The sequence below is a fragment of the Cnephaeus nilssonii genome (genome assembly GCF_951640355.1).
Source record: "Cnephaeus nilssonii genome assembly, chromosome: 12".
Lineage (NCBI taxonomy): Eukaryota > Metazoa > Chordata > Mammalia > Chiroptera > Vespertilionidae > Cnephaeus > Cnephaeus nilssonii.
Genome location: NC_137083.1, coordinates 17,006,659 through 17,022,161, shown reverse-complemented (window position 1 = coordinate 17,022,161; position 15,503 = coordinate 17,006,659). Strand labels below are relative to the sequence as shown.

At 37.5% G+C, this 15,503-nt stretch overlaps 1 protein-coding gene across 8 annotated transcripts in view; it reads right to left on the bottom strand.

The window, feature by feature from the left end:
• SNX13 (sorting nexin 13) overlaps positions 1-15,503 on the bottom strand; it is a 107,673-nt gene that overhangs the window by 20,982 nt on the left and 71,188 nt on the right. For 6 of the 8 annotated variants that reach the window (XM_079786081.1, XM_079786079.1, XM_079786080.1 and 3 more), the window contains 4 exons: positions 14,815-14,852; positions 9,748-9,817; positions 4,792-4,964; positions 318-425 (listed from right to left, as the gene is read on the bottom strand). In XM_079786081.1, the coding sequence (XP_079642207.1) occupies positions 318-425; positions 4,792-4,964; positions 9,748-9,817; positions 14,815-14,852 (389 nt within the window). The remainder of the gene's footprint in view (positions 1-317; positions 426-4,791; positions 4,965-9,747; positions 9,818-14,814; positions 14,853-15,503) is intronic. The other 2 variants (XM_079786077.1, XM_079786084.1) reach the window with 1 other exon arrangement.

Below are 15,503 nucleotides of genomic sequence, written 5' to 3'. Positions count from 1 at the left end.
CTAGTTTAATATGAAAGTTGTCCAAATATATTTACTATTCCATTTTCAGGTTTTACAGCTAATCCTAAAATCCACATTAGTAAATTATTATGTTATTCACATACTAATTTCAAATTTAACATTAATAGAAAGTACATTAAAAAATCCAGGCAAACATTTTTAAATGTTACCAAAAAAAATACTGTTTTCACCAAAAATATTTCATGATATAACCTAACACTCTAGCTTAATTCCTTCAATGAAACACGTTTTGACATACTGAGTTCATTAGCTATATTAAAATGAAAATCTGTGGGCAAAAATAAACATAAACTTACCTGCAAATATGCATTAAGATCCTTTTTTCTCTTTTCTAAAAAATCCCTATCCATATTATTAAAAGTTTTTTTCCCAGGAAGCTTCAATATACTTGACAGATTTTCAAACTGGAAGATAAAATTTATTCAATAATCTTAATTTTTTAATAAAAGAGAAAAGTATTTCCCTAGTTACAATTTATCTATATATTAAAAGCATCTTGAAACAGATCCTTTTGCAATATATTTTACTAAGCAAAAATCAGAAAATAGAAAATTATTTTCCAAGTATGTCCAAATCAGTTCTTTTAAAAAATTTTTATTTTAGCCCTAACCGGTTTGGCTCAGTGGATAGAGCATTGGCCCGTGGACTCAAGGGTCCCAGGTTCGATTCTGGGCAAGGGCATGTACCTTGGCTGCCGGCACATACCCAGTGGGCGGTGTGCAGGAGGCAGCTGATCGGTGTTTCTCTCTCATTGATGTTTCTAACTCTCTATCCCTCTCCCTTCCTCTCTGTAAAAAAAAAAAATCAATAAAATATATTTTAAAAAATTTATTTTAGTTTTCTCATCACCATTTATCCCCTCTATGCCTTCTTCCATCTTGACCTATCCCCTTCCACCCCCGCAATCATCACACTGTTGTTGTCCATGAATTCTCTCTTTTTTTCTTTTTTGCTCAATCTCTCCACTCTCCCATCCCACCCCCACTCTCCCAGAGCTGTCTGTCTGGTCTCTAGTACAAGTCTGTCTCCATTTTGCTTGGAAATTTCTTAAATTCCACATATGAGTGAAATCATATGGTAGTTGTCTTTCCCTGACTGGCTTATTTCACTTAGCATAATGTTCTCCAGGTCCATCCATGCTGTTGCAAAGGCAAACCACAGTTTTAATGTTATATGTTATAAATTTCAATAAAGAATAACAAACATGGACAGCTGATGAAGATGGGTGATATTCACATGGGGTATCATTTTCATACTTTCTCTAATTTTGAGATTGTTCAAATTTGTTATAAGAAAAAGTTTTAAAAATATTGTCTATAACCATCCTTTGACTTGTAAATAAAGTATTAGCAAATAAGTTTTTAATGATCAAAGTTATGTGTTTCTGGCTTGTTAAAAATCTTATAAAGAATTATTTTTATATTGATGAGTTCAAATAAATTAATTCTTGTAATGGCTAATTATTAAAAGTAGAAAAGGAAAATTTTAAATATAGCTTACAACTGTATTACAATTCTGTATATACACAGCTGGAGTATTACACTGATACTTTCCCTCCAACCACATGAAAAATAAAGCGCTAGATTACTTAACACTTGGGTGCACCTTCAAAGCTCCAGCTACGCAGTAATCTGCCGTGCCTCCCTGAAGCACAGTTTTAACCACACTAGCTACTAACAAACATTTTAAGATGAAAGTCATTTAGCTAGTGATTGTGCCTGGCCAACAGCCTAGTATCTGAAACTTCAAGCAGCCTCATTGCTTTTCCCATGTGATACATATTATGAAGTGAAACAACTTTCTAAAACCATTCTATGTTCAAAAACACATTCATTCCTGGAGCAGAGATTAAAGAGAAGAGGAATGAAAAGGTGTAGGATAATTTTCATCCCCAAACCGGAAGATTCTGATAAATTAAATGGAATGGCAAATCAGATAGTTGCTTGGAGCTATAATGTGAACAAGTTCATTGTATGTTACACATGAAAAGTAAAAGCAGTTCTTTTGCTCCAGGCAAGGTAGGGGGGAAAGTGGAGAGGCAATTTATAGGGGAGAAGTTATGCTGTAGTAATATTCATAAATTTGGCGATTCACAAAACTATTAGCCTTTTGCACTCGGATGTCGAGTGTGACTCGACACGGTTAGCATCGGTAGCAGCTCTTTTTATACTCTTTGAATGTATCAATAATTTGAAATATAAAAAAATCCAAATAAATAAGTTTGTATGAAAAGAAACTCCAGTTTTTTATTCTACTGCCGCGCTTTGTAAAATCTGGGGTATTTAAAAAATTAAATCCAAAAGTAGAATAAATCCTAACAGATGTAAATTAAAATTTTCAAGGAGTCCTAAAATATTTAATTTCCTGGAATATTATCGACATTATCTTAACTATGGACTCAATTTTACAGAACACACAGTTTACTCTGGCATTACCAATATGGTATGGACTGAACTGTAGTTCCCCAATAAGACCTAACCTCCAGTGTGTCAGAATGTGACTATGTGTGAAGACAGAGCCTTTAGAGAGGTGATAAAATTAAAACAAGTTCTTAGGGTGGGTCCTAATCTAATCGGGCTATTGTACTTATAAGAGGATGAAATTTGGGCATGCGAAACACCACCAGGAATGAGAGCCCACAGAGAGGCCATGTGAGGACACAATGAGAAGGGCAGTCACTAAAAGTCAAAAGAGGCGCTCAGGGATAGATAAGCCCAAAGCTGAGACCTGGCCTTCCAGCCTCCAGAAAATAAATATGAGAAAATAAATGTTTGTTGCTTAAGCCACCCATTCTGTAGTATTTTGTTAGGATGAAATACACTATGGAAATATAACAGTATCCAACAAAACAATTTATTTCAGAAACTTTAAAATATTAAACATTATTAATAAAAAGAAAAAATAAATGTTACAATAACAGTTATTTTCTTAAAGTCTAAATTATCAAACTCCTTTTAAAATTATCTGTCTGGAACAGAGGTATTGATGATTAATAGTTTTCTAAAGTATTGTTATTATAAAAGGAAAAATGAGAAAACTTTATACTTCATATTGACATATTATAAACTTGGTATTTGAAAGATTGTTTATAAGTATAAGGTAGTCCATTCCTGAAAAATAATATAATTCTATGCCAAAAATTCATAAAAATATTTTTAAAGAAATGTAAAAGAAATTGGAAATTTACCCAAAGAACTCACAAGAATAAAAAAAAAAAAGAGTATTACAATGCTCACAAAAAACTCAAATACTATATGTAAATCATAGACATTCCAAAATCAAAGATTTTATTTTTCTACATCGAATATGTCAGGTTTAGATTCCAGACACATTACTGGAAAATTTAAAAAACATTCTTGAATTTTTTTATCAGAAGGATTCAAAATGTGTTTATATCCAGGCGCAAATATACATTTACTCAGTTACTTTAATGCATACTTAGTATCTTTTAAATCACTACTTTTATTTATACTTAGTTACAATTCACCCAATGAAAAAGACATGCACAGTATCTACTGAAATATAAACTCCTAGAGGCAAGGACCTGTCTTGTTCACGATTATATTTGCAGCATTGAGAACTGCACCAGGCATATAGGAAAAGCTCAATAAATATTTGTTAAATAAATGAATGGGGAGTTCAGCCCATTTCTAAAATAATATGACATTTAACATTTTAATTATTTCCTTTTATTTTTATATATCTTTATTCATAAAGACGTACTCAAAATGAACAGAAAAAGCAAACATGTCCAAAATTATTCATTTCCTTCGAAATATAATTCAAAAATAGTCTTTTTAATATGGGCTTCTGGAGTCAACACTAACCTGTTTTTAATCATTTTTAAGTTATTAATAGTTTATCTCATTCTCATTAAACAAACATTTTAATGAGATTACCAATGCCAACCATTTTCCCTCTACTCTCTTAAATGAAAAAGGCATTTTCTGATTACTAAACTAGTACAATGTCATTTCAAAGCTTTAGTCCACCCAATCAAATGTCACCATTAATTAGTATAATTTGTATTGGCTTAATACCAGTTGTATATTTAAAAGCCTTGAATAAAATCAAAGACTCTTGAGTTAAAATAAATTTCATAGATCACCTACTCCATTCATCTGGTGATAATTTATTTCCTTCTAAATTAAGGATAAGAAAACATATTTAATAAAAAGTAGAACAGAAATAATTTTTGTTATTTTTAAGAGTTCTTACATTTCTATAAAACAGGAGGGTTTTATTTAATACAAATTAAAACCATTATTTGGTTAATGTTAAATTTAATTCAGGTTATGGTTCTTAAATTAATGTAAATAGATCAAAGATTTAACTGTTACACTATTAAATAAGGATGTCAACTAAAATGACTATAGCTCTGAATTACACTGCTGAAAACCAAAAAATATTCTACAGTGATCCCCTTCCTTACTTTAAACCAAACCCAAATAACTCTAATACATGCGCGCGCACAAACACACATATACACACACACACACTCACGACTCAAAATGAGAAATACACACTCATGTTAATTTCCCAAGGTATACCATTGATATTTTGTCTAGTCCACAGTGTTTATGATTAGTTAAAGTCTGACTTATTGGTTAAATGTTCAAAATCATTCTAACGTTTATACTGATTATACACAAATTCTTACTTTGTTTTCTTTCATTGGCTTTGGTCAATACCTTAACATCCTCAGAACTATTTAGAATTAAACATTGAATCAGGAAACAATTTAAAGCACACACTTTAAAACCTCATTACCTGTTCAGTGATTCTCATGTGGAAGTCATGGAAGTCACTGTAACGACGATAGGTTTTCCACATCTCCTCACTGTTTAGATTGCGTCGGTGCACAGTGATGGCATACAATGCATATGTCTTGCCATGATCATTACAAACTCCTGCCACAGCATATGGGTCATAGTCAGCATATACTAGTCATTTAAAACAAAATGAAGAGGAACAAAAGACACAAAAAAAGGAGGAAGATGAAGAACAAAAACAAAAAGGACAACATGAAATGAAGAATTTGAAATGACAGACTGAGACAAAAGGATGTCACCAGGGGATAAAATAGAATCCCATCCTCTCTACTCGCACCCATAAGGTATTATATATGATTGGAGGCCCGGTGCACAACATTCCTGCATGGGTGGGGTCCTAGGCCTGGCTGGTGATCAGGGCCTATCAGGGCTGTCTGTCTCTCCCAGTCCAGATCAGGGCTGGGCCAGTCGGGGCCTGCTGGCTGCTGGACAGGGCCTGCCAGATGGGACCTGCCAGACCGCGGGGAGGGACCGGGGGAGGTTGGCTGTGGGAGCACACTGACCACCAGGGGCAGCTCCTGTATCGAGTGTCTGCCCCCTGATGGTCAGTGCATGTCAATGCAACTGGTCGACTGGTCGTTCTGGTCATAATGGTTGCTTAGGCTTTTATATATATAGATGGCTACATTGCAAAACAAGCTACAAGTTTATGATGACATGATCAACCACACAACCAACCACACAGAAATGTCTACTTTGAACAATCTCCCCAAGGACTTTTACCTATATTATTAGTTATGATACCACAATACAACTTCACAGCACAGCATTGGAGCCTGAAATTTAATAGAGGAAAAATAACAGAAACAAAATAATAACCTTTTGTACTAGCCTTCACTATTTAGTTACATTTCAATTAAAATCTCCACAGGTAAACAGAAAGCAAAAGCAATGGAATAAGGTTTATCTGCTATTTTGACAACTCATTTCTAATAAACAATTCACAAGTGTAGTTATTTTGGAGACTTTTTATAGGCATTTTCCTAATTTTCCACAAACTATCCAAGTCCATTAGTTTTTAAAATAGAAAACTGTTCACATTTTGTACTATTCTTATGGAAAGAGATGCCCTTTGAGTCCTTTTCTTTGTATTTCCTAGTTTCCACTTTCTTATTTCTCTGCATTGTATTCTCTTCTAGATCATTTGTCCAGGTCTCCAAAAAGTTTACTGAGTCTCTACTCATCTGTATTTAGTCTTATTCCATCCATTGACCTTAATTCCAATCACTATATTTTAATTTCTGTAATTTTACTTGGTTCTTATTTCGTGTTGTATTCTTATCTCTACGAATATTTTATACACACTCTCAGACTAGGACAGTGGTCGGCAAACTCATTAGTCAACAGAGCCAAATATCAACAGTACAATTGAAATTTCTTTTGAGAGCCAAATTTTTAAAACTTAACCTATATAGGTAGGTACATTGTTATTAACTTAATTAGGATACTCCTAAGCTGGCCTTTGCTAAAAACTCAAGGGGCCAAAGAGCCGCATGTGGCTTGCGAGCCACAGTTTGCCGACCATTGGGCTAGGAGATGCTGTGGCACACAATCACTTGAGGATAGGTGAATCTAGACATACCTATGTTGGGATATCCTATACAATAAAAATGTAATATGCAAATTGATCATCACACCATCGCACAAGATGGCCGCCCCCATTTGGTCACAAGATGGCCGGCAGGGGAGGGCAGTTGTGGGTGATCAGTCCAGCAGAGGAGGGCAGTTAGGGGCAACCAGGTCAGCAGAGGGGGGCAGTTGGGGGCAACCAGGCTAGCAGGGGAGGGCAGTTAGGGGTGACCGGGCCTGAAAGGGAGGGCAGTTGGGGGGGGTGGGACCAAGCCTGCAGGGGAGGGTATTGGGGGCGACCAGGCTGGCAGGGGAGGGCAGTTGGGGGTGATCGGGCCAGCAAGGAAGGGCAATTGGGGGTGATCGGGTCAGCAGGGGAGGGCAGTTGGGGGCAATTGGGCCAGGAAGGGAAGCGGTTAGGCATCAATCAGGCTGGCAGAGGAGTGGTTAGAGGGTGATCAGGCTGGCAGGCAGAAGCGGTTAGGGCAAATCAGGCAGGCAGGCAGGCGAGTGGTTGGGAGTCAGCAGTCCTGGATCGGGCCTAAACCGGCAGTCAGTCATCCCTCGAGGGGTCCCAGATTGGAGAGGGTACAGACTGGGCTGAGGGACCCCCGCCACACACACACCCCACTGCACAAATTTCGTACACCAGGCCTCTAGTAAGATATAATTTGACAAAATATAAAACTGGAGAAAGGCTGGTTATGTTGCTCTCAGGAGCTTAAACTGTAGATAACACTATATTTCACTGCTCTCCTCTTCCAATCATCCTTCTCTCAAAGACCTATGCATAACAAAGTGCAATACACTTTTTTCATCATGTTAGAGAACCACCATCATTGAAGAGAGTTAGCATGTAAACAAGGGAATGGCTTTATCTGTTGTGTTTAAGATAGGTTTGGGAAAGGAAAATAGAAAACAGAAGTCAATTAGGCAGCAAATCATAACCAGTTAGGAGTTAATAAAAGCAAGGAATAGAAAAAGAAAGAGAAATGTAAGAAAGCATTCTAAAAAGGAATAATCATATTTGTCACAAATTAATAGGCACAGAGATCATGACCAGGATGTATGCACCATAGGAAAAATAATGAGGTTATTATAAAAGAAGCACAGAAGACAAAAGGTAATTTGGTTTTAAAGAAGATAAATGAGGTTACATATATTGATTCTGAGATGATGGTGAGATATTACAGTGGAAATAGGTTTTGTTTTCATTAGGACTATGTTACCCATAGCAGGTGATGTGCAAACTATCTGTTATTAATCTATAGCCAGATAAAAAAAATAGGACCAGAATATAAATCAATCTCATCACTAAACATAGTGCTTAATTTAGCCAATGAAGGAAGCAGTAAGCACTTGTCTATGGACCACTCTTTGAGTAGCACTACACTAGACTATCAGTTCTTCCTATAATAAAGATGTTAAGAGTGTGAAGATCTAGACTCAGAATCAGGAGGCCAATCTATATATATAAAAGCCCAGCGACCTGAATGGCAGAACAACCAGAAAGACCAGTGGCTATGACACACACTGTGGCAGCCAACCAGCCTGATTTGAGCCCCTATCGGCTACCAGCCCTCCCTCCCCCCCCCCCCGGCCGGCCCTGCCCCCGATCTGCCCCCAACACCCCAATCAGGAGCAGGGCCAGCCGCCAACTGCCCTGGCCCCTCCCACCAGACACCCATGGCCCCTACCCCTGCACCTGCCCAGCCCAATGGGCCCCTATTAGGGCGGGCTGGCCGGACCACACCCATGCACAAATTTGTGCACCAGGCCTCTAGTTGATAGAATAAACATTTATAGAACAAACACTAATATAAAATCCCCATCATGTTATTACTATTGTAATGAGTTAACTAGTCCTATAATAACCCTATGAGGTAAGTATTACTAATTATTAGTATTATTATCCCATTTTACATATAAGGAAATTGAAGTATATAAGTTAAAGAACTTACCCAATTTCACCCAAGTATTAAGTGGCAAAGCTAGGGTTTCAACACAAGCAATCTGGACAAAAAGTTGTGCTCCTAACCACTATGTGTGCTGCTTCTTTAGTATTTAAATGTTTGTCTGACAGGAATAACAATTTATTAAAAATGCTTAACATTGTGCTTCCTACAAGAAGCTAATAAATACTTGCTGAATAAATGGATAATACAGCTGGAAAATCAGAACTCTCAGAGAAGAGAAAGATCCACAAAAGAAATATGGACATGAGCATCTTCCTCTAGACATGAAAGCTTAAGGTCTTCAAGAAAGAAGTAAAAGCACAAATACTAAATGTTTGCACTTTAACAAAGCCTTTCATATTTGGAAGACAAGCCAACAAAGAAAATAGAGGTTTATAAATAAATTTAAAATTGTAATGAAGGAAAAGGTGGGGCAACTCTAGCTAAAGCTAGAAAGAAAAGCAACCTGGTTTTATTGACAAGGTTTTTATCTAAGACCTTTAAGAGCAGAGTAATGTGTACACAAACTACTTGTAAAAGAAAAAGGAACTGAGACAGAAATTATAGATAAGTTATTACAGAAATTTAGCAGAGAACAGAATGCAAAATGAGATTTCAGCTCCAGTAAGAAGCAAAAGAAAACATTTAAAAAAATAATACCAATTATCTTAAACTGCACTTATACTGTAAATTTCATTTCAGTATCTAAAATGTAAGCATTAAATTGAACTGAGATCTATATCTCAGTATTATCTATACTTTAATATGTAATCTAATACAATACTCCTATATTCTAGGACCAGGGAGAGGCCACATAAGAAAATGTCATTATCTACTACTTACTGACTTTTTCTAATAACCTAATGGCAATGATGAGTATTGATTTTTTTCTCAGTTCACTAACCATATTGCTGATTGAGACACAAAATCTTAGGGGTTTCTCACCTAATCCAAGCATGTCTTGAACTTCTGTAAACTCCTATACCCAAAAGCTTCATTTATTCAGTTATCTAATTGGCTTTGCATTCATGAAAATAAATTCTGAACTAAAATATGTCTCCCAAATGATTTAATGAGAATTATGCAGACAAATATCAGCTAGATGCAAACAAGAAGAGAGAAAGATTGGTTCAAGTTTATTAGCAATGACAAAATACTTAGAATTTGAGCTTTTTAAAATGTTAACAGTGACAACCTTACAGAAAGAAAATACCTATATACACAAGTAAATAAATATCAAAGAATTTAATGAGGAACATGCTGCAGGGGAAAAAATTAACTTAAAAATATGAGTACAGAAGAATGGTTTATAAAAATAAATGTGGAAAATAACGTAAGGGTAATAATAAACAAATTTTTAAGACTCTTACCTGTGTCTGAAATGTAAGCATGAAGTTGTATTAAATCATCAGAAGATACACTTGAAAGGTCATCTAAAGACTTGGGGGAAAGGAGGAAGAAAAAAAAATTTTATTTTATAGGAAAAAAAGTGTTAAAGAATTTCACATCACATATGCAATACTCACCTTTGCCCCATATAATCTTTATATTATTTGTGTACTCCCCCACCCTCAACAATAATCCTCACTTTTAAACCAACAGGAAAAAGAAAAGCTAAGGTTAAGAAACTATAAAATAAAGTAATTTAGAAATACTCTTAATCAATCAGATTATTTCTTCCTTCACTGCTTATCCATATGCTAAAATTTGCTACCTCTCAGTTATATTCAATATTCAATACATGGCAAGACAACATGTGGATAAAAATAAGTGGACATATTTTAATTTAATGTTTCATTTTAATTTAATGTTTCAATTTTTTAAAATGTTGAGATATACTATAGCCAACTCTGTATTATTTAAATGTACTTCTGTTACTTTCAAAATAATTTGTTAATTTAGATTCTTTATAAAATAAAAATAAAGGCACCTACATCACAGGATTATGTGAGGATTAAACAAGACATGTAAAACATTTAGAAGACTGCCTAACCCAAAAAAATGTTAACTATTATGATGATTATGTATTAAGTGGACTGAATCCATAGCCCAAGATGGATTTTAAATAATTAATTTTCAAAATTAATTTCACAAACAAAAATTATTACTAATTGATCGAGATCTTTTGAAACTATGGCTTTTGGGTCTAAATTTAAAATTTTTGCTATGTATGTATATAGAGTCTCCACACATACAGAGAAAAGAAAATAATCATATAATAAAGACAGACTGTATAGAAAAGAGTTAATAGAGCAAGCTTGAAACTGTGTGACTGCTTGCAATCTTGGCCCTTGGATGGCATCTGGGAATTTGATTTAGGGAAGGTTCCCGCCATTCCCTAACTACTAAGAGTGGCTCACACTACCTGAGATGTTTATACAAGGATGTGGTTTATCCTGAACACCTGCTTTCCTTCTGGAAATCTGGAATTTTGGCATATGCTAGGCAGAGTGTTCGTATATGACCTGCCTCCAATAAAAACCCTAGGCACTTAATTTGTTAGCTTTCCTAGTGGCAGCATTTCACCTGTGCTGTCACATTCATCATTCATCATGGGGGAATTAAGTTTATCCCATGGGATTTCCATGGGAGAGGATACTTGGAAATATGTGCTGGGTTTACTCTGGGCTTTACTCCATGCAACTTTTCCCTTTGCTGATTTTGCTTTATTTCGTTTTGCTATAATAAATCCTAGCCATAAGTATGACTATGTCGTGGTCTGTGACACCTCTTAGTAAATCACTGATCATAGGAGTGGTGCTGGAGACCTCTAATACACAAACATTATATGATTCTGACATATTTTACACTTCAATAACCATATAAACTGAATGAACCTTGAAGTCCTAATGTGATATTACCAATTATTACTAAAAGAGTCATCTAAATGATTAGAATGCAGCCATACTGATGACATAAAACCATTTAAATTAAGGCAATTGCACTCTAAGATAGCCAAATGTGTATCTACTAAAGACTGATCATTAAGAGAAACAAATGTGATAAATCCATACAGATATCACTGCACTCCTCTGGTCAAGTCAAGTGGGAGAATCATCAAATTAAATCAGGTCTAGTCCAGCTTCACCACTGATACCATAAGAGACTTTAGCCATATCACCTAGTCTCTCCTGAATCTAATTTTCCCAATAATACAATGCCAGCTCTAAACTCTGTCAGGATAGAATATGAATGAAAATATTTTTAAAAGAAATAGAATTTATTTTTAAGTGCTCATATGACCTATAATAAAATATTACAGTAGAAATAGCACAATCTTTGCTTTAATATTACCCTTACATGAAAGAGAGAAGATGCAGAGGATATTGAGTATTCTACAAAATTTATATTATCTACGCTGATTTTCAAATTACAAACCAGCACAGGGAACATAAAACAACCAAGTTTTGATCCTGGCTAGTGTGGCTCAGGGAATAGAGTGTTGGCCTGCACACCTAAGGGTCCCAGTTCGATTCCTGGTCAAAGGCACATATCTGGGTTGCAGGTTCCATCCCCACCCTGGTCTGCGCATGTACAGAAGGCAACCAATCCATGTGTCTCTCTCACATCGATGCTTCTCCCTCTGTGTTTCTCTCTCTCTCCCCCCGCCTCCCTCCCTTCCACTCTCTTTAAAACCAACCAAAGGTTTTGTTACATTGGAAACTTATTCTAATCTAGAGGCCCGGTGCATGAAATTCGTGCACGGGTAGGGGGTCCGGGGGTGTCCCTCAGTCCAGCCTGCACCCTCTCGAATCTGGGACCCCTAAACGGGCATCAGACATCCCTCTCACAATCCAGGACTGCTGGCTCCCAACCACTCAGCTGCCTGCCTGCCTGATTGCCCCTAACTACTTCGGCCTGCCAGCCTGATCACCCCCTAACCACTCCCCTGCCAGCCTGACTGCCCCTAACTGCCTCCCTTGCCCCTAACTGCCCTCCCCTGTTAGCCTGGTCGCCTCTAACTATCCTCCCCTGCAGGCCTGGTCGCCCCCAACTGCCCTCCCCTGCTAGCCGGTAACCCCTAAATGCCCTCCCTTGCCAGCCTGGTCGCCCCTAAATGCCCTCCGCTGCTGGCCTGGTTGCCCCCAACTGACCTCCCCTGCTGGCCCGGTCCCCCCCAACTGTGCTTCCCTGCAGGCCTGGGTCTTCCCCAACTGTCCTCCCATGCAGGCCTGGTCCCTCCCAACTGCCCTCCCCTCCTGGCCTGATCGCCCACAACTGCCCTCTCCTGCCAGCCATCTTGTGGCAGCCGTCTTGTGTCCACATGGGGGCAGCCATCTTTGACGACATGGGGGCGGCCATCTTGTGTGTTGGAGTGACGGTCAAATTGCATATTATTCTTTTATTAGATAGGATAATGAAAATTATTGCTAATATTTTCTTCCTGCTCTAGGAGCTATATTCCTTTTTATTATAAGGCTATAGAATATAACAAGTAAATGATAATGATACTAAATGATTTAGGAAAACATTTTAAACGTTGCAAAATATCCTATCTAATAATAGACAAATATGCAAATTGACCATACCTCCGACACATCCACAAACCACGCCCACCATCCAATTAGAGCGAGGATGCAAATTAACCCAAACCAAGATGGCTACAGCCACAGAGAGCAAGGTTTCTTAGGTAACAGAGGAAGCCAAGCTTTCTGCCAGCCGTTGCAGGCCTAAGCCTCCACTCAAGCTACAAAGTTTCAATTATAGAAGGTAAACAAATTCAAACAAATGGCGGCAGAATGGAGCTTGAGAGAGCAGGCCAGGGTTGCCGCTGGCAACAGGGGAAGCAAAGCTTTCCACAAACCCTGGCCAGGCCCACCCGCTTAAGGCAACAAAGTTTCAATTATAACCCCAACACAAATGGCTGTGGGCCTCGGAGGGAGCCCCAGGCTTGGCTCTGCTCCAGGCTACAAAGTTTCAATTGTAGAAGGAAAATAAATTCCAGATACCAGGGCCTCCGCTTGCGTTGCCAGGGGGCGTGGCCGGCCTGCAAACCAACCACAGGCCCCTCACTCAGGCCGCCCCACGCCCCAAGGGAACCCCACCCTGATCCGGGACACCCTTCAGGGCAAACGAGCTGGCCCCCACCCCTGTACCAGGCCTCTATCCTATCTAATAAAAGAGTACTATGCAGATTGATCATCACTGAAACACACAATATAGCTGCCCCCATGTGGTCAAAGATCCTGCCCCCATGTGGACACAAGATGGCCACCACAAGAGGGCAGTTGGGAGGCACTCAGCCTGCAAGGGAGGGCAGTTGGAGGTGATCAACCCTGCAGGAGAGGGCAGTTAGGGGTAACCAGGCCGGCAGAGGAGGGAAGTTGGGGGCAAACAGGCTGGCAGCAGAGTGGTTAGGGGGTGATCAGGCTGGCAGGCAGAAGCGGTTAGGGGCAATCAGGAAGGCAGGCAGGCAAGCAGTTGGGAGCCAGCAGTCCTGGATTGTGAGAGGGATGTCCGACTGCCCGTTTAGGCCCGATCCCAGGGATCGGGCCTAAATGGGCAGTCAGACATCCCTTGAGGGGTCCCAGATTGGAGAGGGTACAGGCTGGGCTGAGGGACAACCCCCCTCCGTGCACGAATTTCGTGCACCGGGCCTCTAGTCTGACATAACACTCTGGCTGTTTTGCTATAATATTTTGTTGAAGGTTATACTTTGTATGGTAATAGAGCAGTTACTCAGTGAGGTTATTTTAGAAATATGTGTATAGTATAGACAACGTAAGATAATGGACCTGTAAACCACTTAGCTATTGCAAAAAGTCTGAGAGAAACTTATGTAGGTGGAAGGAAAAACCAAGCAAACAATCTCCTGGGACACCCTGCAAACTCTGGACTGAAACTTTAGAGAACACTAATATTTCATATTAGCATTTTATGCAATAAGTTATTCAATGGAACTACTATAAAGAAAATGAAATGTTCATTACTTCACAGCTCACCTCGTATAACATAAAACATCAATGACAGCTTATATGCTAAAAACCTGTCATTCTTAAACCTATAATCATAGAATAGTTGCCCAATTCACTATAAAACTCTATACAATTAAAAAAATGTACAACCACCTGAATTTATTATACTGTAGATGTTAAGAAGTATCTAGAAGTTTTCAGGTATCCTAACTAGTTTTATATTTCTTTTCTAAATACAAAAGAAGAAAAACTAATTCCAATGTAAATTATTTATATGTCACAAATTTACTATCATTGTACTAAGCACAGTAATTTAAAAATACTAAATGAATATAAGTTTCATTTTAAAATTCTATTTCACAGATGTCTTATAGCCAAGTTTAACATTTCTTTAAAAGCACAACTTCTTATAACACTAACGGATGATTTGGGGGCTTCTAAATATATTATTCATTTTCATATCTTAAAGCTCATATTATTTTCAAGCCACCTTAATAATTAAGTACCCATAACAGTACATACCAAATTTATGCTTCCTGTAGGAGACCCATTAAAAGATTCTGTGGGAAAGAAAATTCAACTTAGTATACAGTAAAAGACTTTTGAAACAGCTGCTTTATCTAAGGTTCAAACACCAAGAATGAAAGTCAGCCAAGCCAAGACATAACAGAAGAAAGAAAACTGTCATACACTACTCCCAAACACCTGCTCCCTTAAGCCCCATGATTTCTCCAGCCAAGAATTTCAGTGAATATATATATATATTGGTGGGGCAAAAATAGGTTTACTATTGTTCATATTGAAGATAATACAATAATTAATTAATAATAATGTAAAAATAAACTTGTGTTTTGTGTATTCACAACTGTAAACCTACTTCTGCCCCACTCTGTATGTACCTAAGTTGCCTACACACACACAGGCATTCATGTATAGAGAGAGCAACTATTAAATTATTTTATCCTCATAGTGCAGTATAAAGTTGTCTAATACAATATAAACATGAGGAAAATACAGCAGACTGCGTGTTCAATATGTGAGAAGTATTTTGTTATTTCTGTTTCACTGGATTAAGAATTATTACAAATAAAATTATTCTTTAGTGTGAAAAACAGATTGATTTTTAATGTATCTTTATACTTAGTCTTGGTAGATTTGGTTCAAAAACATTGTAAGTCTAGATTTTTAAATCACTGTGAATAACAGGACAA